Below are 26,532 nucleotides of genomic sequence, written 5' to 3'. Positions count from 1 at the left end.
CAAATGTTTGGAACAGTCTCTCTGTGTGTCTGCGTGCGCGCGCATAGACTGGACCAGGAGACTGCTTACTCCGGATGCGACAGAGGTGCAGGAGGAGTATGTGGGGTGTGGGGGTCATTAATGGAAGTTGGGGGTTGGTAGAGTTGGGAGCTCTTTAACAGACAGCCATCTGGTCCCCGTGGCGCGTGCTGCGCGTGTGGTTCCCCAGAGTGCAGTGGTATTTGATGGGTTGTCATGCCTATCCAGTTTATATTTTAAACAATAACAATAATATCACAGTTATCACTTAAAGTTGGTTCACACTTGGCAGGACAGATTGCTGGGTTATTAAATACTTTTAGACTACGGACAGGTAACGGACAAAAACATTTAAAATGCCTTGTGAGTAAGTTACAACCTGGTGTCCTTTTATATTTTGCTATGGTTATTGTGATTTAATAAAATGCACCCACAGCACCCACCCTTTGTTTTTTCAAGCCCCCACCTCACTGCATGATGCGTTAGCTGTAGTGGGATACACCCTACAGGTAGAGACCTCCCCTGGGTAGAGACTGCATAAAAACGTCACATGCAAAACTATTGTTGTAAAAATCTAAGAACAGATGTTATTTGAAAGTAGCGTGGCTTGGGTATATATGCCTGGAGTAAGATTCTATATCCATGTGGACACTTTTTTTCTTGAATGCAAGCCTGGCCCCTGTGCGACTAATGCATGTGCTGCATCCTCTTGTTTTAAGTTTTTATTTTTTATTTTTAAACACACAGCTCCATGCAGAGAATATATGAAGAATATTGTGTCAGAATTGCACGCATTATATCCCAGTAAACGAACAGATTTGAACAGCAACAGGAAATTCAGCTGTAAAGAAAATCTTAATAATAGCCAGTGAAAAGTGAGAATACGGATAAAATGTGATTCTATATGCGTAGCTTGTTATATTTCACAGTTAAATTACAAAATAAATAATTCTATAGCCTGTATTTTCTTTCTAGGCATCTCCGAACACTGCGTCATTACGCACCAGTAGTGTTTTCGAAACAAAACAAAATTTAGTTCCATCAACTGTGTGAGAAAAAAATGAACCTATCTTTGTATTAAAACATCATATTTAAAATATGATGTAAAATATATGGCTTAATGAATGGATATTTGATGAATTAGCATTTGACGCGTCAAAACTGAAAGCTTCTTTACGCACAAATTTCCTCAGCTTTTTGGCACAGATTTTGTTTGGTCTATGGATCATAGCGCAGACACGCACCGCAGCTACGCTTGGATTAAAGTAAAAGACAGATGGTTATCTGACTAAATTTGATGCTTTTGTCTTGTTTTCGTAGAATGTGGGTCCCGTTCAAATCGTTTTGTGCCGGCTTGGGGGCGTACCCATGACGCACGGAAACCGACGCCACGGACCTGGATATATACCCCAGTACTTGGCCGTTAGAGGCACAACTTCGCCTATCTTGGTTTTGAACACTACTCTGGCACAAAGTCGACGCTGAAAATGTCTCCGAACATGACATGCGAAGCTCTCCAATCTTTTTCCCCAAAGCTATCTCTTGCCAAAAGAAAAGAAGCTCTTGAACTGAGAAAGGTAAGCAAAGTGGCTAAATTTAGTTTCATTTCCTTAAGTATTTTTTACCGCATACTTCACACATGTTGTAATGAATGAATACTAAATTCTATGTGTCCTTTTGTTTCAGACTATGAAACCGCTAATGGAAAAAAGAAGACGCGCCCGTATTAACGAAAGTCTGAACCGCTTAAAAAACCTAATCATCCCCCTCACAGGCAGAGATGTAAGTTGTTTGAATTTACATTTTCAGTATGCTCACTTTGCAGATGTAACTGACTATAGTCAGCACAGCATTTTGACTCGTACATCTAACATCTTCTTTTCCCTTTTGTCTCCAGCACTCTCGTTACTCCAAGCTTGAGAAAGCAGACATCCTGGAAATGACCGTGCGGTTCCTCGGTGACATTCAACCTGCTAACGCTAAAAGTAAGTTAGCTATGACTTATTTAACCCTTTTATTTCTAAATGTATTAACAACAGATTAGATGAACATCAATCCTAACATTTATCTGTTTTTTCAGGTTCTGTAGAGAATTACAGGGAAGGTTTTAAGGCGTGCCTCAAACGCGTCTCTGTTCTGCTTCCCCAAACCAACTTGGATCCAGACGCACACCAGCGCGTCAATGAATTTGTCCAGCAGTCCATATCCGCCACCGTCACCCCAACCTGCCTGAACTGCTGCGCCCAGACCTCGATGACTTTGCCTCAGATCCATCAGAGACTCTTGAGCATCAAATCCAGCTTCAGCTCCAGGGTGCAGAGTCAGCAACGCAGCAGCGCAGCGGTCCCAAACCATGCGCAGTCAGACTCGCAGACTGCCAGCGCTGCAGTGTGGAGACCTTGGTAAATTTTTTAAGTGGTCCTCCGACAGCTGTAAAAAGACTGTAATGTGTTTAATGTTGGGAATAATATTGAGAGAGCATTACCTGTAAATACACACAGTGATTAAGAGCTTGGATTCCGTGATGAAAAGCAACAATTCATCGTATTGGTTGAGTATTGTATACTCGTTTTGCGCGCGAGTCTTTTGTCCTGTACAAGCTGACAAGTGTAGACAGTCGTGTATATATGAATTTTTTAAAAATCTGCATGTATGTATACGTTCAATATTTAGTCCTCGTCGCGGACTAAGTAATCAGGGGCCATTGAAACAGCCCTGTAAGACCCAAAGGGTCAGTTTATGTCTGAATTTGCACAACAGACTTCAGAGTCCTGAATCTGTGCAGATGAACTTTGTAGACATAAAATGTCTGCAGTGAGTATCTCTGTTGGGGTGTGTTGTATTTTTGCTGTTTACAGCAAATTGTATTGTATATTTTGTACAATAAATGAATAAATAAACTAGTTAGATCTCGCTTTGTGTTTTTGCTTAGACTTTCTGGTCTTTTAAAGGTTTATTGATATGGATCGTTTATTCAGTAATAAAAGGAAAAACGCTCTTTGGACCATGACTGTGATTTTAACTGTAAGGACAGGGGCAGGACAAGGCACGCAGCAAATTTGCAAAGCAAAACTGGCAGTATGAACTGACCTATATTACAGGAAGAAAGCAGACAATGCAGCACCAATGTGTACATAAAAAACGGAGTTTTTTGAGCTAAAACGTGGCGTAGAGAATTGAATGCATTTTTTTACATTAATGAACAAAGTATTATATGACACAGTTGTCAGGCAGATGTGAACAAAACTGACGCCACTGGCTGGGACGCATTTTGAGGTCAAATGCGCCCACAGCAGGCAGCATAAAATATTGCTCCTGAATGGATAGTTTGAGAAAGTGCGGTCTCTGCTGCCCCCCTCTGGGCGATTATAGGTATTGACATAGCTGAGGTTTCTGTTTCTCAAACATGCCTTTCTCATTTAACAATTTAGGAAGCTATGGAATGCAAAGGATCTTCTCTGGCTTATTATATCGATAATATAATAGTTTGTTATTTTAGGGCAATTTGAAAGAACAGATTTTGCAAAACATTTAGCAGATAATTTCTACGAGCTCTGCACATTTCCTCTAATCGAGCCATTTCGCAAAGACACTGCGACCACAGCAGCCGGCGGACGCCGGGAGAGTGATTTCCCTTCACATCACACACGAATCTCACTGCAACACGAGAACCATGTCGGCACCGCAGACGGGCGAGGCAGCATCCCCCCTTCAGATATGCAGGTAGGACGTTTAATAAGACACGTTTACACGAGTGCTACCTTCACACACATGCTAATAACGTGCTGCTGGTCGCCAAATGACGAGAACAACGCGGCTACCGGCGTAGTTGCGTGAGAGCTGCTGAGAGGACGATAACCCAGATAATCCGCTTCTGCTTCTTTTTATATTTTTGCGCAGACTCCATCGCCCGAGGCGAGTTCAGCCGCTGGTTCAAGATGTTTGACGTGTGCTGTTGTATAAAATACGAGACGCAGTTTTTTCAGGATGTTTAACGTTCGAGCTTCGTCAGAGGTGCGGACCATCTCAGCCGCGTTTCGCAAGTGATGACCTCAGCGCGGTTAGCTCATACAGAACAGGCGAAACACGGCCAAGGACGAAGGCCACTACCATTTTACCCAAAGTCCAAGAAAAGTAAGCACTTTATAGCGTGAAAGTTTATCGCGTGACTCAATTTGTCTGGACATTAGTTTAATTAGTCCGCACTTTGCCCCTTTATTTATTTAATCAGATAATGAACAGATGTAGAGCCCAGAAAGCAAACAGCCATCTGTGATAATAAGGGCACGACTGCGACCTATTAAAATACCTTTCAACTGCGCGTAATTTTCCAGAGAATAGGTGGTAGTACTTGCGCCCGTCCGTAGATGGAGCCAAACTTCTCTTGCGCACCTCTGCTATGTCAGAAATATATGCCTACATTTAAAGAAAAGAAAAAAAGGAAAATAAAACATTCCCTCAAGTAAAAACACGAAAAACGACGAAAAAGACGGAAAAAAAATGCACAATCAAAAGAAGATTTAAATTATTCTAAAACAGCAACATATGATACTTATATAAGTCACTATGACATCTATAGGACATTTAAATGGTAAATGGCCTGTATTTATATAGCGCTTTACTAGTCCCTAAGGACCCCAAAGCGCTTTACATATCCAGTCATCCACCCATTCACACACTGGCGATAGCAAGCTACATTGTAGCCACAGCCACCCTGGGGCGCACTGACAGAGGCGAGGCTGCCGGACACTGGCGCCACCGGGCCCTCTGACCACCACCAGTAGGCAACGGGTGAAGTGTCTTGCCCAAGGACACAACGACCGAGACTGTCCAAGCCGGGGCTCGAACCGGCAACCTTCCGATTACAAGGCGAACTCCCAACTCTTGAGCCACAATCACCCAGTTTTATAAGTTTTATAATCTTTTCTCATTCTTCACTGCTCAGTGTTCAGTTTCTGAGAAGTTTACCACGGTCTTCGGAAGACTTTCTGAAGCCAGACAGTATTAGTATTAGTATTAATGAATCATAACTTCAAAAGTATTTCTTTAAACATTGGGTCTGATCCGCCCCCCCTCGTGGAGGATGTCAAGTATTTCTGGCTTTGCATGATTGATGCGTTGAAACCTTTAGGTGACTGACCATGTGGGAGTAAGTTTCCAGTTACTGGGATGTTGCGGTAAGATGCTAGTAGTTCGATTGGATATGAACTTCTTTTCTGTAATCATGAAAAAATGTAATGTTTACAGTCATAATAATACAGTGATCATCAAAGATTATGGGATTATCTTTAATGATCACAGAAAACAAAGGCGACAGTCACAGGTTGGGTCAGTGAACATATTTATTTAAGCTTATGCTATAAACTCACACTATCTACTTCAGCTACACTACCACAAGCCCAAAACAGATTTAGCCTTGCTAAACTAACATGAAAACCATGTAATGTCTAAAAGCAAAGAGCGAAGAAAAGAATCCCACCAACCACAGGTTGTCACAGACTGATTGGATGATTCACTGTATAAAAGGTGCACTCACTTATCGAATACATCATTCTTCATCATGCTTCAGTGCACCAGCTTCTAGATAAATCACTCACAGAATTCAGTATGAGTGCATATTTTCAACATTTAAGGGCTGAAAGTGTTTCAATCCTTTACAAAAGGATCAATACAAACTATTCAATCACCAGAACGTCACCTTTTGGGCCGTGTGTGTGGAAAAGTCACTGAGAGCCCAGCTCAAACCCAAAATCCTAGTGGTATACTCATCCTGCTCTCTTCTCTCCTTCCTCTTGTTGCTGCACTGGCAAATTCTTACAGAGTTGATGTCAACAGGTTCGTGAGCATTGTGCACAAATGACAGGGAGCAAGGCCAGGAAGTGCAAGTTTATTATGTGAACGTCTCAGCAGGCCCTCTGCCATCAAAGCTTTTCAGAAAAAGTGCCTATTTGGAGTGTAAAATGACTGAATAAATATTTGCAGAGCTAAAATTCAAATCATAAGGAAAATGTGTACTGCATAAATTTTTTTAATAACATGTCCACTTTGCCACTTTACCACAACACTATGACTGTAAACACCCAGTATAGCCCAGAGGACGGCTTTTTTTGTTAGTCATTTAGATTGAGGTCTTCCTAAGAAGTTACCCTGACTGATCCATTGGATATTCTGTCTTTGCACAATGATCTTTAACGTCACTGAACAGTTAGAAGTGGATGTATGTGCATTAACAGGAAGTTGGTCATCTAGTTCTTCTTTAAGTCAGCTTCACTGACTATATATCAAAGATGCGCTCCGTCTGATTTCTTCGCTGCAATAAGAAGCTAAACAGGATCCATCAAAGCGCCCTCGTGATTAGTTTAAGAGTGCATTTGGAAGCGTTATGACCTTTATATTGTTGGCTTTCATTTGGCCTCATATCCAATATTTTTTGACTTTCATTTTGGCACTATTAAGAACTTCAGATTGCTTTTCTGCAACACACTAGGAAGGTATATTTTTTCCAACTGTTTGCTCAGAGTTCAGTTTGTTCCTCTCTAGAAGATTCGTACAACGGCTTTGTGAAAAGCTAAAAAATATAAACAATTTATTTTGTGACTTTTAGTACAGAATAGGAGAACACCAAGTGGTAAGACAACATTCTTTGACTTACTGTTTATGCATACAGCGATATGGATGTGTGAGTGTGTTTGGCAAATGCCTGTCTCACGTGGTAATGTAAGTATGCTTGCAGTTAAACACTAGGATGCAAAATCACTTTCACACCTGTGCTGTGATCTTGTTCTGTGGACAGCCGGGAGAGAAATGACACTGAGACCCCAGTTTGTGAAGATAATTCTGTCTTTCAGCCAACATTGTTCTCGACGCAGGTAAACTAAAATAAATAAATAAATAAGAGTTTTTTTTCAACAGGCAGAAGCTTTTGTCTTAGGCACCCATTAACAGCAATATTTTGCATTTTCAGTTAGTTGTCATCTATATATCGTTTGTATGTTTAGTCCAGTGGTGCTGCTTCTAATCAGAAACAACGTCAGCTTTTGTGTACTCACCTGTGTATATAATCTGTGTATTATAGATATTTTGGTTGATTTACATGAGTAAACAAGTGATTAATCAACTACATCCTGATTTAGAGGTGTGTAAGTGTGATTTGAAAGGTTTGTGGACTTGGCTTTCTTTATTTTACTTTTTTAAGCCTGCTATTCTGTTGAACATATTAAACTGTATTATGTTGGTACTGGGGTGGTTGTAATCTTGGCCAAGTATCTTCAGTTTGTTTCCTAAATTTCAAAATTTAGTCTTTACTATAGAAAAATACAGTGGAGAAACATTCTCGTGAATTAAGGATCTGAGACAAGTTTCATTCATCTGGTGCTTTGCATGTGTCGCAGGACATCTTGGCAGATTTGTCACTGTCAAACTCTGTCAGCTGCAAGACTCAAACCTCAATGTGATGATGACTTCTTTCATTAGCTAACTCCTGTCTGTCTTTGTATCAGCGGGTCTGCTGAGATCCAGTTTGACTAGTTAATGTGGTTTGAGCGGTAATACTCCATGACATCACTCAGACCATCAACGTCAGATCTCAAAATCTTGAAAGCTGGGTTCTTAGAGCTCATACACAGAGGAAGTAGGTGAGAGACGAAGACTGAGAGCCAGTCCGTGTTTAGAGATGGATTGCTTTAGGGCTCAGCAAAGTCAGGCTTCAGATGAAGTGGATAAGACGACTGCAGTGGTGGAGAAACAGCAACATAGTCAAAGTAAGCAAGTAAGCAAAGATGTCAGGGAGGGTGAGAAGACTGGAGCTTGGAAGTGTACCAAAAATCATCTTAGCAGGTACTTGGTTACTGATGCACACACACCCACACACACAGTCTGTTTTGATCATTTTGTGTTGGTTCCTAGTCATTTCCTACATATGGTGAGGAGTTTTGTGAATTCTAGTAAATAGAAAACTGAGAATTGTCAAGTTTTATGGGAAGTTATTGATCACCTTTCTATTACACAAGGGCTTACTAATGCTGCCAAGCTGCGTATTGTCTTCCTTTTTGTTCTATACACACACACACACACACACACACACACGCACATACACACACAGTCTAAATCTTAACCGTGTGTGTCACAGAATTAGTCAGTGCAGTGGCGCACTGCATTATTGTGGTTAGACATTTGTACATTTTGGATTAACAGTGCGTAAAGTGATTACACCAGGTATAACTGGTACGACTCGTTTATCCATACACTGAAGAAGTGGAGCCACTTCATGCACCGTCTGCGATAATGATGCTGTGTTTAACCTGTGATGCAGTGTGGAGACATGGAGAGCTGCATTATCGGCTTGTTATGTGCAAAGATGCAGCACATGAGTGACTTTCTGGCATTTAAAAAAAAAGTTTCTCATTTTTGTCTTTGTGGTTTTTTTGGACAAAGTTTCATAAAACTAGTGGTTAGTAGGTACTTAACCTTGAGGTGACTTAACATGAAAAACAAGAAGAAAAACATACTGCGTGCACTGCTTGATAACACTATTCGGGAAGCTTATAATACAGTTGGTGATATGTAATAAAAAGATAATGACACAAATTTGAATGTGAATGAGACCGAAAGTCATGGGTCATATAAAGAGCCTTGAGGCGACTGTTGTTGGGATTTGGCGCTGTGTAAATACAATTGAATTGAATCGTAGTAATGCATTCATTAATTATTGCAGGATTATGCGGCCAGACGATGCCAACGTTGCGGGCAACGTCCACGGTGGCAACATCCTCAAGATGATAGAGGAAGCCGGATGCATTGTCGGCACGCGGCACTGCAACACACAGAACGGGGTAAGAGACAACAGCCACTGTCTTTCTGGACTGTGCTATCGTACTGTTGGATAAATGAAGTCAAGGAAGTTCTCCATAAGTTCCTCTAATGTTCATTTTTTTGTAGCAGAGAGGTGTCATTTATATAATGCACTGCAGTACTAAATGTTTCTATTTTTTAGCACCTGAATAAAGAGACTAAAATATGTTGTGAATAACAGTGTTGAAAACTTCTGTACTATAAGTGTGAATTGACAGAAATTAATGCAAGAAACTAAGAAATGATAACCATTACTTTTACAACTCAAATTTTAAAAAAAGTTTAAAAAAATGTGAAAAATTAATTAAAAACACAATAAAGGAAATACAAAATCTCAAAAGGGAGTTATTTCTGTCTAACTTGCAGTTATACTAGCATTAAAAACATATTTATCAAATTAGTGAAGTTTCCATCCATCCATCCAATTCTTCCACTTATTCATTGTACTGGGCTAGGATATAGCCTGCCAATCACAGGGCTGACACAAAGAGACAGACAATCATTCACATTCACACCTAAAACCAGTTTAAAATCTCAAATTAATCGAAACCCTGTGTATGTCTTTGTGGGAGGAAGCCAGAGCACCCAGAGTGAACCCATGCAGACAAAGGGGAGAACACACAATCCCAGCCTGGATTTGAATCTAGGACCTTCTTGCTGCGAGGCGACAGTGCCTCACAGACAGTGACATCTGCAGTTGTACACATCATTAACCTCATTTGGACTATACAACCTTGCTCAGTGGTATTATTTTTATCACTCAGTGTACAGTCATGTAACTGGGGGAATCAACCTCAGTGACTCAGGATTTTAAACCAGATTTTCCCTCTGATCTTCCAGCAGAGCAATTTCCAGATTCCTGCCATTGCAGTCAGATGTTGTGATTATGTGACTATGTGTGTATAAGTTTTGAGTCTGCTGTTTGTCTTGTATAGGACCGCTGCTTGGCAGCTCTGGTTCGGGTGGAGAAGACAGAGTTCCTGTCCCCCGTGTTCATAGGCGAGGTCACCCACGTCACTGCTGAGATCACGCACACCTCCAAGCACTCGCTGGAGGTCCAGGTCAAAGTCATGGCTGAGAATATCCTCACAGGTGAATTGCTGTGATATTCAAAAATGAATGCCTAACCCTAACCCTTAGCCTAAACCTAACCCTAACCTAAATGTAACCCTGTCACTAAAACCACATTTTGAGTCTCAAAAATGCCTTCAAACTTGTGGAGGTGGGCATTTTGTCCCCATAAAGACTGTTGGTCCCCACAAGTATAGTAACATTACAATTTTTGTTCCCTACAAAGATATGTAAACATGGTACACACACACACATTAAACCTGTTTGGGAACCGTTTTATAGCATTTTTCAGTTAATGATGAAAGGGAATTTAATTCACACAAACGATTTTAATCCTGCTTAGTTTACAGAAAAACTGTTTGTTATAAGATAAATTTAACATTAAGCAAGCTACTTTTGACTGCTCCCTTGCCACAAGGGGTAACCACAGCGGAAAGTGTCATGGCTACTGAACGGACCCACGCGCAGACAGTTCTTTCAAGGAAACAAAAAGGGGATTTATTTACAATAGGGATCACCTTAGTGCAAAATATATGTACAGTGAGTTGGGAGGGGGTCCAGGGCTCCAGGGAGAGAAGGGGGGGGGGGGGGGGGATCCACACACACGCTTCCTCTTCCACTCAGTCACCTCCACCGCTCCTCCGCACACACGCACTCCTCTTCAGCCGCACTCGCTCCAACACTCCACACACTGCCCCACTTGGACAGGTCTGGTGATTCGGTCCAGAATCTACAGACAGAAGGTCAAGGTTAGTTCCACAACATAAAACACGTGTAAGCGATTCTTCTTTGAATATGCCGCGAGCACGAACTCAGGTGGTTCGACGTTCCAGCGGTGAGCTGCTCTGTGCCACTGCCTTAAATAGCAGCTGGGGAAATCAGCCAGATCAGCCGCAGGTGGACACCATCCACAGGGGTGCGTGGGCCAAGAGTGAGAGCCCGTAATGAGCTCCACCCAGGCAGAGAGGAGGAGGAGAGACAAAAAACTAAAACTAACAACAACAAAACCTGTAGCCAGCGTGGGCCAACCAGAGAGACACGGGGACCATGACAGAAAGATCTGCAATTTTTAATTGACTGATTTTTATGTCCTAAACAAACCCAAAGGGGATTTATGTGTCCAGTGGAATCTAACCAGCAGTGGTTAACTGCACATCAGCATGCACATTGATGTAGGATTTCTGCTTCCTGGATGATTTTGTTTGAGTCGCACTACTTTATCTGTGCATCGTTGTTCACCTTTAGCCTCATTCTCATCATTTCAGAGAACCAATGGTATGGTAAACATTGAAACAGGAAGTTGACTACAGAAAGATAAAGTTGACAAACACAGATATACAAATATCTGCATGTTCAGCCTGTACTGTAAAAATTGGGGCTGCAACTAATAATCTTGTGTTATTAGTTGGAACAAGTAACTATTTGGAGCTTTTGCTTGGAAATATCTTAATCAGTTCTCAAAGAGCTCTCTTATTCAAAAAATTAACATGTGACATAAAAAAAAAGCAAACGTGTGTGTGAAAGTTTAGCAGTAAGCGTTATGGTGTAAAAAGTGCATAGGTGAAACTTTTTGTCTGGTTATTTGTGCAAGTCAAACATTAGTTTTGTCTTTATCTCTTTGTCTCACTGTCAGGCAGAAATATTTATGAATCGGAATTTATCTCTGTGTTTCACGCGTTATTTCTTAAATGGGAAAGACTTCCTATGGAAATATTTTGTCACTTCTGGAAAATTGGATTACTTAACGATCAATGAAAAATGACTTCATTGTGACATTCCGCTGTTTAACCACAAGAGGGCAGCACATAGTAAGTGGTACTGCTTGTGGCAGCATGAATAATGAAACGCTTTCACAAGGGACTGCATTACGTGCTGTGATGGGGGAACAGAATGTAAGAGGGATGCTGATTTCTAGAGTATTTGGCAACTGATGATGTTTCTAATTCTGTAATACACGTAATACACTTTATTTATATGTGTGCAGGTTAACTTGAACACACAGGCTCCCACAATTCTCAGAGTACCTCAGGTAAAGATGCAGAGACCACTTTGGGTTGCTGTATCTGAACCTTTAAATGGCACGGGGACAGAAGTCTGCCTGTGATAAATGTCTCTACAAATTTAATGTCTTAAGGCACTGTAAAGTATGTAATTAGGGGGTTATCTGTGAGTTTTGGCAGTTTACACCAGGTGCAGTTTTTAAGTATGAAAGAAAAGCAAATTTTAATAGTTGTGCAGTGGTGGTGTCCATCTTTCAGCTGGTGAAACTAAAGACGGGAGGAAATGGAAAGAGAGGCAGATGGAGAGCAGCAGACAGACATATCGATGGGGAAAAAGATAGCAAAGAGAATTTAAGAGGAAAAATAGCAAGAGTAGCGAAGAGATAGAAAGAAGGATGAGGAAAAGGAGGTGTGGGAAACAAAAGAAGTATCCCCTAGACAGCCGTTGCCCTAGCAACAGGCTTATACTGGTTGGTTGGCTGGTTGCTGGGCTGAAAGCAGGTTGACGGAGGCGGAGGCACAGATATGAGGTGACAGGTGGAGAGCAGCATACATACGTGCAGGCACCGGAATGGACAGCCCTCTACAGTGAATGGCCCGTTAGGAAGGACCCCTAATGAGGGGGAGATCAGGAAGCAAGCACATGGACTCGAAGCATTGTTCAGTTTGGTTCAAACATTTCTAACAGGGGAGACATTTTCAATAAAATGGAATCTAGCTTCCATTCCTATATTCACTATTTAGTCACATCAAGTTTGTCTTATAAAACATGCTAAGAAATCCTAATTTGCATTGCAATATGTAATAGGTTTTAAAGCAGTAGTCCACAGTTATAGAAAATGACACAATGCATCTTCTGGTACTTTCAATCATTATTAATTTCTAAATTTTCTGTTCTCTTGAGAGTGAAAAATCTATTACTATACTCGCATAAACAAAGAAAAAGGATTCGTTCTGAGGGTTTGAGTGTAGGTTTAGTGTCAGGGCAATGTGGGTGTAGTGTAAATAAGAGGAGTTGTAGCCCGGGGTGGGAGCAGGCATGGAGGTGAGTTCCTCTGGGACATCAAACTTTGCTACTGAGGTCTCTAGAGGCTGTGTGGGCCAAGCACAGTAATAGAATTAGTTTATATTGTATGCTAAATTTTATGTACTGTAAAAAGTACACTGTTTTCCTGGTTCACACTTAACAGCAACTTATGTTAGTCACAAATACCCCCCCAAAACAAAGTCAAGTCAAAGTTTATTTATATAGCACATTTAAAAGACTAGTGTACATCAAAGTGCTTCACAATAAAACCGCAGTGCGGGCAGAACAAAGAACAAATAGTACAATTATACTTAAAATTGCATTTACATGGTGTAGTGCAGGCCGAATGAAAGTCAAACTAATTTGTTTCAAAAGCTAAGTTAAACAAGTGTGTTTTTAAACGAGATTTGAACGATTGAATTGATTCCAAAGTACGGATTTCGACTGGGAGATAATTCCAGAGTCTAGGGGCAGCGATGGAAAATGCACGGTCACCTCTGGTTTTTAAACGAGACCTTGGTTGCATTTGGAGCAGTTGGCTGGAGGATCTTAATGCTCTCTTTGGGTTGTATGGATCAAGGAGATCAGTTAAGTAGCTAGGAGTCATGTTATTTAGAAGAGAAGAAAACAAAAGTACAAAACTGCTACAGATATTAATCATTTGAAGCGATCGAAACCTGCATATAGTAAAGTGAGCTGGCAATGTGAAAGACTTCATTAAACATTTAAAGGAGAGCCCGAGAAGGAGCAGCAGCTTGGTGGTGTAGTAGGTCATATTTACAGGAAGTGGGCCATATTTGTTTGTATACTGTAACTATGGCTGTGCATTTGAGTTGGCGCAGCTGCGAAAAGCCAATGGTTATGCATTTAATGGATCTATTTTTGTCCAAATCTCAGTAGAATACAGTATGCTCAGCTGTGGCCGAGCACATGTTTTTAGTTTGTATTCTTGTTAGATGTGCACTTTTGTGCCTAATTTTTTGAATGCATATTTGGATGTTCCATGCGCACTTCATACATGCATGTGGGTTTTCGTCTGTGTTTGGCTCTTTAAAAGGTTCCTGCAGGGCAGAGAGGGAAGAGAAGATAACGGGAGCAGACATTATTTGCTTCTGTCATGTTGGCTTAGCATCATGGCTCACACAATGTGGCCCAGTCAGACACGGATGCCAAGTGGATGTACCTGCACACATTCTCCGTCACAACGCATGCACGTACCCAACACACTGACCCACGCCCATACACACACGGGGTTGTGCAGGGATGACCTGCATGCATGCAGAGCCTCATATGTAGACACAGAAAAAGAAATCACACACCTACGTGTTCTCACACCCACACTGAATGAGCACAGTTTCCTTCTTGCTAAAAGAGAACACATACCGAGACAGGACTGGCAGGTTTTACATATTCCCGACCAGCTCTTTTCCAAGGCAGAAGATTGATGGATTGCTTAAAACAGGAATACAGAACAAAGGATTTTACCAGTTGTAGACCAGATTATGCACTTTGTGTATTTTCTGGTGTACATCACAGGGTGTGCATTTGTGCAGCCGTGCATGCTTTTTTAGCTCTGTGCAGATGTTAATGTGCATGCTCCTTGTATCTTGCACTCTTTGTGCAAGGATCTTTGCATTTATTTAATATGTATGTGTGTGTGTGTGTGTGTGTGCGCGCGTGTGTATGTGGAGGAGGCAATCATCCAGGTTCCACAGTCAGTCAGGCAGCATCTCGTCAGGCAGGCCTCAGTCACAGACCCTCAGGGTAAGGCTGCCTACTGTGGGCACGAGCCGTGATGATTGTCCCTGCTGGGGGGATTGCGCATGCGTACTAACATACACATGCACACTCACAGTCAGACCTACACACACTACAGCACGTGCAGATTTGCAGATGTGAGAATACACATACATAATGAAATGCCACACTCTCTCACACACACACAAACACTCGCCACTTTATAGAATGTGCACATACACGCACACACACACATGCACACACACATACACACGTGCGCTCTGTACATTCATATAATGTGCTTGTGCTCAGTCACTCATGGGACTCGCATATATATATATATGCAATGCTACTTGTGTTGCACTCTGGCGCACATTCACATGAACACGACATACACAAATCCCTCCTGTTCAACACACATGAGCAGGGAGAGAGCTGAGAGCGCAGCATTGTGGGTTTGATGCTTAAAATGTTGTAACCATGATAGTTCCTGTCCTGGTAGGTCACAGAACTGCACATCCTCAGAGAACATACAAACACATCTAAAATGGATTGTTTTAGCTTTAAATTCAGCTCAGCAACATAAAAAAAAAACGATCATGCTTTTTTTTTGTAATAGCGTAATTGTCATTAATATATTTATATGAAGAAAATGTGTTTAAATCTAACACAGAAAACAATATACTTAAAAATACCACACAAAAACCCTTAACAATAAAGCACAAGACTGGTTTGATATGAAGGCATCTCTTACTTTTTTTTAAAAAACATGATGCTACAAGAAAATGAAGGTTAGTTTAGTTTAACAGGGAGTTGTTTATGTGGACTCACAATGGAGTCTGTCAACTGTGCAGAAGCTTTTTGTCTCACAGCTGGATTTTCCAGATCTTTATTTTGATTGAGAAGAGAGGTCCTCGCAGTAACGATGTTCAATTCAGTGTGCTAAGCACAAACAAATATTAAAAAAAAGTTTACATTGAGTATCAGATAATCCTCACTCAGAAAGCACTGTTAGAAACTCCGCTGCTGCCATGATTTAATCTATTCCTATCAGGCTGTAACATTCCCCAGAGAGGGAATGTAGTATTATTAAAAGTAATGGAGCCTTGGCTGAGCACAATGGAAAATCTGTGGTTTTGATCATGGGGATCAAGTACCAAGAACGATCCCCTCTGCACTGTCTCAGAGCCTGGAACAGGCTGTTCAGGAAGGAGAAAAGAAAACAGGGTCTTTTTTCTGCTTCGAGAGAGAATTAAGGCGAGTGAGTAAGAGACCAAGGGGAGAGCACAGAGGTGAATCAGTAAAAGACACAAATCAAGTGAAATAGCTCATGGTGAAAAAAAAAGGAAAGATATCGGGTAAAGGACAGGAAGGAAGAGCAGGAAAGGTGAGAAATTACACACACACTGAGGTTGTCAGACTGGGACTGCCTAAAAGGTTTTCACTTGAACAGAAAGTGTGAATTTTACTATGAAGTCCTGATTGATGCCTTAAACTTAGATTAAAGGAACTGGAAGATGTATGAGTCATGCTGGAGGGACGTTGTCCCCTACCACCCCCACCAACATAAGCACCCATGTGAGCCTTGAGATCAACACCAAAATGCTCTTATTTCTAATTAAATGTGACACAGCTTAGTGTTTTAAATGCTGCTGCATGTTATGCTAAAATAGTGTCTGTGTAGTACTTACAAAACAACACCTATTGGATTCTTGTTCCATAATGAGGGTTTTTATTTTTGCCTGTCTCTTCAGAAGGTGAAGCTGTCCTTTTAGTGATGTTATACTCCTGTAAGAAGAGCCAAGTGATACTAGTTGGCTTGTATCACGTGCAATGTCCTTTCTTGCACAGGCAGTTGCAATTTTGCACATTAAAGCACTCACTGCACCGCTGCACTGGTCTTCCTCCACTGACACCCCATATATATTGGAGGGGGGGAAAAAAGGTGCCTGCCACTGCTAGGTGCCATTTCTCTCAGCTGTCATAATGCCTTTTACCATTTATGCAGGCCCTTGTTCCAAAGCTGTCACTGCCTGAACTTGAAAAATCATCCCCAAAGTCAAGCGAGATCCGTTAGCGCAGAGTGTAGAAATTTGACAGAGCAGATTTGTGCCCGTGGTTCATGGAGCCAAAAATCTTCCTATTCTGCAATTCGTAAATCCAAACTAAGTAAGCAAGCTGTTCCTCCTGCTAGTTCAGACCCAGCTTTTGTGAGTCTGTAGACACGTGTCAAAATCAACCACTTTTCTAGTAATGGTCACTTTTACATGCAAACAGTCAGACGATACTGACCTTAAAAAGCAACTTAAAGGCTGCTTCAGCTCGTCAGTGGGGCTGTGTCGTCTACGGTTGTACCCTTGACAGTGGGTAGTGATTGGTGCCTGCCTACAAAGAACAGTCTTAAACTTAAGTGTTTAAGGTATGTGCTAACTAAAAATAAAGACAAAATGATAGTTTATTAAATTTTAATGAAATTTGCAGATTGTTTCGCTGAAGTTTAATAAACTCCTTGCTATCTAAAATATAACAGGACACCGGAGTAAATTCTCGAGCATCTCACACTTCTGATGATCAGTTGTTTGCTTGATGTTTATTCAGCTGTGTAAAAACTTTAACTTTAATCTCAGCCAAACCGATTCACTCAGGAACAAATAAAATACTAAAAAAAGCCAAACAAAAACATAACAGGTTATCTAAGTGACTTATATATCATGTTTAACCTGAGTAGCGAAAGACGGCGGTGGGTTTGAAAACGATATGCCAGGAGTCCGGTGTTCTCACGGGCTCTAGTGAGCCTTTCCCCCAGCTAGCTATCGTGCTAGTGGGTAACAGACGTCTCCGAAAACGTCGGAGCGCTTTTGAAAGTATGTGGTGTCTTGATAAACTGAGCAGATATTTGAAGTTTACACAGCTACATTCTCGCCTGAAAATATGTTAAACTTTATTTTGTGACCCAAAAAGAATAATAAGAGTAATATTAAAACTAACTAGCTGCCGCCATTGTTGGAAACTGAGCTGTGTCACTACCCGATCCGTACCGGAAACCCGATCGGTACCCCGCATGCGCAAATCTTACGTCACTTCCTCTCTTTGCCAACATTGCGACATTCAATATATTTGAATGGTACGGTTAGCGCCCAGTTAGCTCCTAGCATTTCTCAACAGCTCTGCCTCCTTTTCGACTGCCCGGGACATTTAAGCAATGGATAATCCGTATACAAAGAAATTCATGCTTTTCTCCTCAACAGAGAGCGTCCCCCGATTGAGCAACAGCGCCGTAAAATAAGAAGAATGGCGCCTAATTACAGAGTTAATAATGCAGACTTTGTAATATCTCACGTGTAGATTCATCAGCCAGATTAAGTGTTTACTGACAATTGACAGTGATAGCGCACATCATCATCACTATTCCAACAATCCTCTCCTCACAGACAAGCATAAACACACTCGACTATCGCTAAATCAGATTTAACACACGTTTGTAATGACGATAATTCAGTTTATAATAGGGTTTATTCGCTCGGTCAGCAGGTGGCGGTATCCTCGTACACTGGGGAGTAAACTGCCATTAAACGAACAGAAGAAGAAGAAAACATCTGCACATGCGCGGTACGGATCGGGTAGACCCGATTTGTACGGTCAGACTTTACACATGCGCAGTAAGGATCGGGGAGTCCTGATCCGTAACTTTCTTTTTATTTTTCGTTTTTGTCTACATTGTACTGAAATGCTTCATTATTGCAAACATTTTAAGATATACTTGTTATTCTTAACATTTTAACAGATACTCTGACCCATAACTATCGTAAAACGCTACGACCGGAAGTAGAAACCTTTCGCGCATGCGGGGTACCGATCGGGTTTCCGGTACGGATCGGGTAGTGACAACCTGGGCTGCGCTATGAATTCTGGGACACAACTTCTTCTTCTTCGGGGTTTAACGGCAGCTGGCATCCTTGTACATGCAGTGCTGCCATCTTCTGTTTCAGTGCGTTATTACACTCTTAAATCCTACTACTTATTCCTACGTCTTTTGGGATCTTACAAAGCTTCAAACGACGCGTCGACTATTAAATTAGTCGTCGACGATTTTAATAGTCGACGTAATCGTGACTAGTCGATTAATCGTGGCAGCCCTAATATTTATAAACAATCAAAAACAACAATTATTAGGCAATTTATTTCCAATTTGTATTGAATTTATTTCTGTTAACATGGTGTTTTTGGTCTGATTGAAGGACTGATGTGATGGTAAGGTGTCTGCTGCTCCGCTTTGAATATTGGTAGGCTTTTTTTTTTTTTAAATTTTCACAAGAATTGCTAGTTCCCCTAGAGTTTTGGCCACCCCAACAATCAGACGATTCCCTATGAGCAAGCATTTAGCAACAGTGGGAAGGAAAAACTCCCCTCTAAGAGGAAGAAACCTTCGACAGAACCAGGCTCAGGAAGGGACAGCCATCTGCCGCGACTGGTTGGGGTGGGGGGAGTGAAAATTTAAAAAAAAGAAAAAAGCCAAAGTGATCATTATTGGAGCAGCTTAATGAATTTTTCCAGTGCTGTTAATACCCTTTTCCAACCCCAGTTTGTGTTTTTGTCACTTTTGTCCAAGGTGGAGGAGGCCATGCTGTAGATTGATTCTGTATGGTCTTTCAATGTCAATACAAGGGAACCTCTTAGAGAGGCCAGGGTTGAAAAAGGGATGCCGGAGAACCTCCGAGGGTGTTATCCGCTGGTGTGCATCCAAGGCCAACATCCCTTTAATTAAGCTGACAAATAAACGTTGGCCATTTTCAGGTCCTCGTCTAAACACCATTACTTGTTCGAGGTCATCAAGACGCGTAAGTTTTATGTATCGAGTCTCCAGGGACTCATATCCTGTCTCGCACTGAAATTGTTGGTCAGTCTTAAATGTCCAGCGCTGTTGGTTGTAGTTGTCTTCAATGAAATAGTCTTCAGTGTACACGCCAGAGTCCAGAACATGATCTGGTGGCTGTCCCTGGGTCTGTATGATGAATTTCAAAACATCATAATAATTTCTCCCAGGGTAGAGAGGCACCCCTGTACCAAGTTCCACAGCTACCAGCCCCAGAGACCACATGTCAGCTGCTTCATTATAAGGAAGGCCAAGCATAACCTCAGGTGCACTATAACCAACCGTCCCCACACGGTCACTAGGCATTACTGCAGATGCAGGACATGCGAGGCCAAAGTCTATAAGTTTGACTTTGATGGGAGACTCATGGCGGTTAACAACCATGATGTTTCTAGATTTGAGGTCAGCGTGCACTATTCCCACAGAGCCCAGGTGTGACAGGGCATTTGTGAGTTGATGTAAAATTGGCCTAACTTCGCTTATGGGGAGACCCTGGTTTTTCCGGTCCCGTATGTAGTCCCACAGGCATTGATCAAGGATTTCAAAGTTTAAGCAGACCCGCTCTCCGTCATGGAAAAAGCCGTTCCATTTAACAATGTTGGCGGCATCTGGATCCAACCTTCTCAGCTGCTCCAGGATGAAAATTTCCAGTTTTGCCTGTTGCAGAGTATCAGGGTGGTTCCTGTTGACTTTAATAGCCACAGCTTGGTTGGTTTTGGTATCACGGCATTTAGCTACAATACCAAAGCCCCCTTCTCCAAGGAAAGCCTCTACCTTGTAGTGGTTTCCCAAAATGCTCCCTTTAACTATTTCAAGCTCATCTGAGCTGAAGGATGGGTTAGCTGACATGGTGGAATGTGTCGGCTTGATCGGTGAATTGCTGAGAAACGTGAAATTCTCTCAAAACTTTCCAAAAGGGTTTTGGTTGCTGTCAGGTCTACGTCCGTTAAGCACTAAAGTTTAACAGAGCAAAGCCCCTATTTATGGGCTTTGCCTCTCAGCAAGATTATGACATAACAAAGGATCAAAGGCATTCTATTTTTTTCAGTTGAAACACTGAAAAAAAATAGTGTTTCAACAGGGCAGGCTGGCGCCCTATGGGACGCAGAGGTGATAGGGTAAGGATGCAGAGGATAAGATCCAGGATAAGATTTACTTATCGGTCAGCTCATCAGCAGCTTGGCAGGAGATGGACTCAGGGTGAAGACACAAAATCAACAATGACAACACTGTTATTCTTTATTAGTGTGAATGCTGGTAAGCGTGTGTTTCAACCAGGGTTTTAATAGTTTTGCAATTTTCATTAGTCTTTATTTTTATTTAGTTTTGACTTCAGATTTTCAATTTTATATCAGTTTTAATTAGTTTTTACCAATTGCTTGCTAGTTTAGTTTAGTTTTTATTTTTTTGAAAATCCTTAGTTTCAGTTTAGTTTTGATTAGTTTCAGTTACAGTTTTAGTTGTGTTTGCAATAATTAAGTGTAACAAAATCCCAGTTTCATCATATCAGTCATTCTCTTCTGCTTATCCTTGGGTATGTTGCTATTCCAGCTACCATACCCTGCACCCTGGACAGGTCGCCTGTCTGTCGCAGGGCTAACACGCAGAGACAGACAACTCACATTCCCACCTATGGGTTCTTTAAATAAATAAATAAATAAATAAAGGCAGATGAACAACCATTGATACCAGGCAACTATAAAATGTATATCTTGGCCCCAATGAGACTATTAACTCTTGCAGCACCGGGTGTTCATAATTTTTGGTTCAAGTGAATTGATGAACTTTTTGAAGGCAATTGACTCACACAGTTATGTAGATATCCCAGTCCTGTTGTCTCGGGATGCATCACGCTGCCTTGCCTGGGGTTAGCGTCTGTTTCTGGGGATGAGGGTTGAGTGTGCTCCCTTACCTTCTCAAGGTAAGCTAGGTGAGCCTTCTTGTGTGAGCTTTTCAAGCGCACTTTAAGGTTTGTGGGATTTTTTTCCCTTTAGAAATGTCCCTCATAATTTGTCTCTTTCCACTACAAGACACTTGCTTTATCCAAAACACAGTCATATTCAAAGTAATCCCAAATTGGACTCTGGCGCTTTCTCCCGACTTTTCCTGACACGATTCTGCGCGTGGACGGAGCAGCAACACAGACGACTCGACTAACGTACTTGCCACCTGCTGGCATAATTAGACAGCAAGAAAAAAATCTGGAAATTAAACTTCATTTTCACCCTTGACTATTGTATGACACGCACACATCAATAAAAACTAAACACATTTTTGCTATAAATTCAGTTAATTTTAGTTAGTTTTGTGAACACTCATTACAGTTTTTGTTAGTTTTCCTTTTTTTGATTTTATTTTTATTTCCGTTAACGAAAATGTTTTTTCACTTCTAGTTTTTGTTATTTCGTTAGTTTTCGTTAACGATAATAACCTTGGTTTCAACTGCTGCTGTGTGCACAGTGTTTGCTCTACAGCCATCATTTTACCCTCACGCATGGAGTCACACAAACCACCTGCAACTCAACACCTCAAAGACTAAGGAACTGGTTGTGGACTTCGGGAGGTCCAGAGAAGGTCCACTGCCGGTTCAGATAGAGGGGGAGGAGGTGGAGGTGGTCAACAAGTACAAGTACCTCGGGCTGTGGGTGGACAATAAACTGGACTGGTCATGCAACACAGAGCACCTGTATAAAAAAGCCCAAAGCCGACTGTACTTCCTCAGGAGGCTGAGGTCTTTTAACATCTGCAGGAAGCTCCTGAGGATGTTTTACCAGTCGGTGGTTGCTGGAGTACTTTTCTATGCTGTGGTGTGCTGGGGGAGCAGCGCAGCAAAGAAGGACTCATCCAGGCTGGAGAAACTGATCAGGAAGGCTGGCTCTGTGGTCGGCATGAAGCTGGACACTCTGGTGACAGTGGCAGAGAAAAGGACATTAAAGAAACTGCTGGACATTATGAACAATGCTGGGCATCCTCTGCACACGGCCATAAACAATCAGAAGAGTCTGTTCAGTGACAGGTTGCTTCTCCCCAAGACAAGAACTAACAGACTTAAAAACTCCTTTGTCCCACACGCCATCAGACTGTTTAACTCCTCTCTGGAGGGGAGAGGGAGGGGAAACAGGAAACAGGAGGACAAAGGAGGGGGGAACAACTAAGCTGTAGTGCCTCTTCACCTCACTGTACAATACCTTGTGCAATACTTTTTGTAAATAGTCAACAGTGCAATAGACTCAATACTTGAAATGTGCAATTCACTTGTATTTTTATTTTTTATTCCTATTTATTCTATTTATCCCCTTTGTATATTTTATTTATATTTGTCTCTGTATTTATATATGTGTGTGTGTGTGTGTGTGTGTGTGTGTGTATATATATATGTATATATATATATATATATATATATATATATATATATATATATATATATATATATATATACCATCATGGAAGGACAGGCCCCTGCACGGTATGTACCACCGGCAGATAGAGGAGGTGGCTGATATCCAGAAATCCTACCAGTGGCTGGACAAAGCTGGACTGAAAGACAGCACAGAGGCACTAATCATGGCAGCACAAGAACAAGCTCTGAGCACAAGATCCATAGAGGCTGGGGTCTATCACACCAGGCAAGACCCCAGGTGCAGGCTGTGTAAAGAGGCCCCAGAGACAATCCAGCACATAACAGCAGGGTGCAAGATGCTAGCAGGCAAGGCATACATGGAACGCCATAACCAAGTGGCCGGCATAGTGTACAGGAACATCTGTGCCGAGTATAACCTGGAAGTCCCGAGGTCAAAATGGGAGATGCCCCCAAGGGTGGTGGAGAATGACCGAGCTAAGATCCTGTGGGACTTCCAGATACAGACGGACAAAATGGTGGTGGCTAACCAACCGGACATAGTGGTGGTAGACAAACAGAAGAAGATGGCTGTAGTGATCGATGTAGCGGTTCCGAATGACAGCAATATCAGGAAGAAGGAACACGAGAAGCTGGAGAAATACCAAGGGCTCAGAGAAGAGCTCGAGAGGATGTGGAGGGTGAAGGTAACGGTGGTCCCCGTGGTAATCGGAGCACTAGGTGCGGTGACTCCCAAGCTAGGCGAGTGGCTCCAGCAGATCCCAGGAACAACATCGGAGATCTCTGTCCAGAAGAGCGCAGTCCTGGGAACAGCTAAGATACTGCGCAGGACCCTCAAGCTCCCAGGCCTCTGGTAGAGGACCTGAGCTTGAAGGATAAACCGCCCGCAGGGGCGTGCTGGGTGTTTTTTTTTTTTTTATATAACAATTCTGTAACTGTAACTTCGGTCGTTGCTGTGCTTTTTTTTGGAAGTCGAATTTCCCAGAGGAACCCACCCGAGGGATTAATAAAGTTCTATCTTATCTTATCTTATCTTATCTTATCTTATCTTATCTTATCTTATCTTATCTTATCTTATCTTATCTTATCTTATCTTATCTTATCTTATCGTTGTTGTCTTTCCAACAGCATGTCTTTCAAAGCTCAGAGATGTAAACATTTTTAAACTGTGTGGATCCAAGTGGAGGGATAACCGACCCATAGAAATACATTATATTTTCAGACAGGAGTTTGTCTCAACAGCAGGAAAGACCCCACTTTTTAAATTGCTCCTGTGGCCAAAGTTTTGACAGCAGGAACATGAAGAACACACTGTTGTATAGAACAGGTCCTCGGGATCGTCACCGTTTGAAAATGATTTTGATGGGAGTTAGGGTCTTGGATTTAGAAGCAGTCGTTCAACAGGTGCACCGAGGCAGATTTGGCAGGGTTTGGCCACAGAGTAATAGTATGTCAGTAGTTAGTCCTGGACAACTAGATCAAGCATTCCGATTGGCCCATGAAATTCAGGCTTCTGTTTGATTGGTGCATTTGTTTTCAGCAGACAGGTGGTTCAGATCTGGGCTTTTGGAGTCAGTTGATGACTTTTAGAATCATCTTTTCTGACTGGATCATTAAAACTTAAAGCATTGATCTTTCTGCAGTGGATTCTCCCACATTTCAGTGATATGGTGAATAAAAGAATATTGTAAAGTCAAAATACACAACGTCATAGTCTCACTTCAAGCACTTTATTCCTTACGTCATGTTTTTCCGCTCACCCACAATAAGAACAACACACCGCAGGCAACAGTACTCTCGCGATATAACAGAAAATAACAAGTTAACAATCTCCCTCTTTCTTTTTTAAAACACACACAAATAACAATTTAAAAATTGTTATTTGTGTTGTAATCTTTATAAAAAACCTAAAAAAAACCCCACCTCTTAATCTTTGGTATATGGCGAGGCGCTGTGGACACCCAAGTTTGTGATTGTGTAGAATTTTCAAATCAATACCATGGTTGCATCTGCTGAAAATCTCTGTGAAGCTTAAATCTCAGTGACCTTGACTTCAAGGTCAGAGGCCAACTTTTTTGAAAATCAGAGCAGTTTCACATTTATAACACAGGTATGTCTACTAGGAGGCTGAAGGGTAGCACTATATATTTATTAGGGCTGCCACAAACGATTATTTTGATAGTCGACTAGTCACCGATTATTTTTGCGATTAGTCGACTAATCAAATCCATTGGACGTAAAACGTACAGCACCAGCACCCATCTGCTCTCATATAACTATCATTAGCTTACAGCTTTAAGGGCACTATTTATTCCTTGATGTTGTGACAGAAAGAAATATACCTTTAACAAGGGGGCCATATTACATATGAGGAAACCTACTGATTTATATTACATAAATTGCTACTTTTAGGACTAAACTGACATGTCCACTGCACTTTTCCAGTCTCACAGATGACATAAAGTTTTAGCTTACTCATATCTGTACCTACAGTACACATATCAATGTTTAATCTAACATGCAGTACTTTGGACTGTGGGAGCAAACTGGGGTGCAAAGAAAATCACCAAACACAGTAAAAAAAACCGCAGAAAGGCTCAAACTCATACACTCCCTGTTGTGAAGTGAATGCTAACCTACGTCCCCGTTATACACAACAAATGCTAAAGTAAAGTTATCTAAATGCTTTCTAATTGCGCTGAGGGTATATTTTAGATTTTGCATAATTTATTTTTGTTTTTGGCAGAACATAGACTGCTTCTTCTGATACTGCACATAAAAATCTTGAAGAAACAGTGAAAATAAACAACTTTCACTGCATGGGATCATATGTGTACTTTGTGTCCCTGAGAAAAGCATGCAGAGTTATCTTAAGATCTAATAATTAGCCCTAAGGGGCACATTGTGAAACTGTTGTATTTTCAAGGTCTGCCTCAAATTTGTCTTGCCTTCAAAATGTGCTATGCCTGTAAGCGTGATGCAAAAGAATATGTGCTGTTTCAGTAGATGAACTGTGAAGGATAAAAGGTTGCAGCCTGGACGAGGATATGGTCAAACATTGACATTGTCTCCATTTGATGTAGAGGGATTTTAAATTCAAAGCCGGTTATCTGGTTCCTTTTCGATCAAAAAGGGCATCAGTCGTACTGGGAATGGTTCTTCCATCCTTTCTTCTTCCCTTCTCGCTTCTCTCTCGTTTCTCCCACCACCCTAAACACAGTTCACTTCAAGGTCCATCAGTAGCTAATAATAGAGTAGAGTCACTCAGTCTTGGGTAGAGTCAAGGATATGTAAATATCCCTCCCTTTTTCCTGTGGGCAACTTCCTGGTTGCTGACAAAGGCGGGCACAAATGAGAGGAGGAGGAAAGAAGCATGGTTGGCATGGCAACGAGGCCTGGCTGTCTGCACAGTTTTTAACTCGGGTGTAAAATGCAAATGCTATTTTCCCAGGAGTAGCCTGTTAAAAGCTGCTCGCTCAGCTCTCTTCTCTTAACTTCACATGTCCTCATGCAAAGATCCCAGCTGGTTCACCGCTGAGACACATATTAAATGACATATTTTCTCTAAGGCTGTAAAGATGCCTTATTTTTAAGCCTG

At 41.5% G+C, this 26,532-nt stretch overlaps 2 protein-coding genes across 5 annotated transcripts in view; both read left to right on the top strand.

The window, feature by feature from the left end:
• Positions 1-1,012: 1,012 nt before the first annotated feature.
• On the top strand, positions 1,013-2,931 carry LOC101468498 (transcription factor HES-2-like). Its single transcript, XM_004554290.2, has 4 exons — positions 1,013-1,595; positions 1,705-1,800; positions 1,916-2,003; positions 2,099-2,931. Exons 1-4 carry the CDS (start codon positions 1,506-1,508, stop codon positions 2,422-2,424), a joined length of 600 nt encoding a protein of 199 aa, XP_004554347.1. The 5' UTR covers positions 1,013-1,505; the 3' UTR covers positions 2,425-2,931.
• Positions 2,932-3,408: 477 nt separating this feature from the next.
• acot7 (acyl-CoA thioesterase 7) overlaps positions 3,409-26,532 on the top strand; it is a 59,285-nt gene continuing 36,161 nt past the window's right edge. For 2 of the 4 annotated variants that reach the window (XM_004554093.4, XM_004554092.4), the window contains exons 1-3: positions 3,409-3,741; positions 8,732-8,849; positions 9,804-9,960. In XM_004554093.4, the coding sequence (XP_004554150.1) occupies positions 3,692-3,741; positions 8,732-8,849; positions 9,804-9,960 (325 nt within the window). In that variant the 5' untranslated portion in view covers positions 3,409-3,691. Of the gene's footprint in view, positions 3,742-7,539; positions 7,855-8,731; positions 8,850-9,803; positions 9,961-26,532 lie in introns of those variants that run through there. The other 2 variants (XM_076878315.1, XM_004554090.4) reach the window with 2 other exon arrangements.

This window comes from Maylandia zebra, linkage group LG20, assembly GCF_041146795.1.
Source record: "Maylandia zebra isolate NMK-2024a linkage group LG20, Mzebra_GT3a, whole genome shotgun sequence".
Taxonomy (NCBI): Eukaryota; Metazoa; Chordata; class Actinopteri; order Cichliformes; family Cichlidae; genus Maylandia; species Maylandia zebra.
Note: the sequence above shows the minus strand (reverse complement) of the source record. Positions and strands in the feature narration are given on the sequence as shown.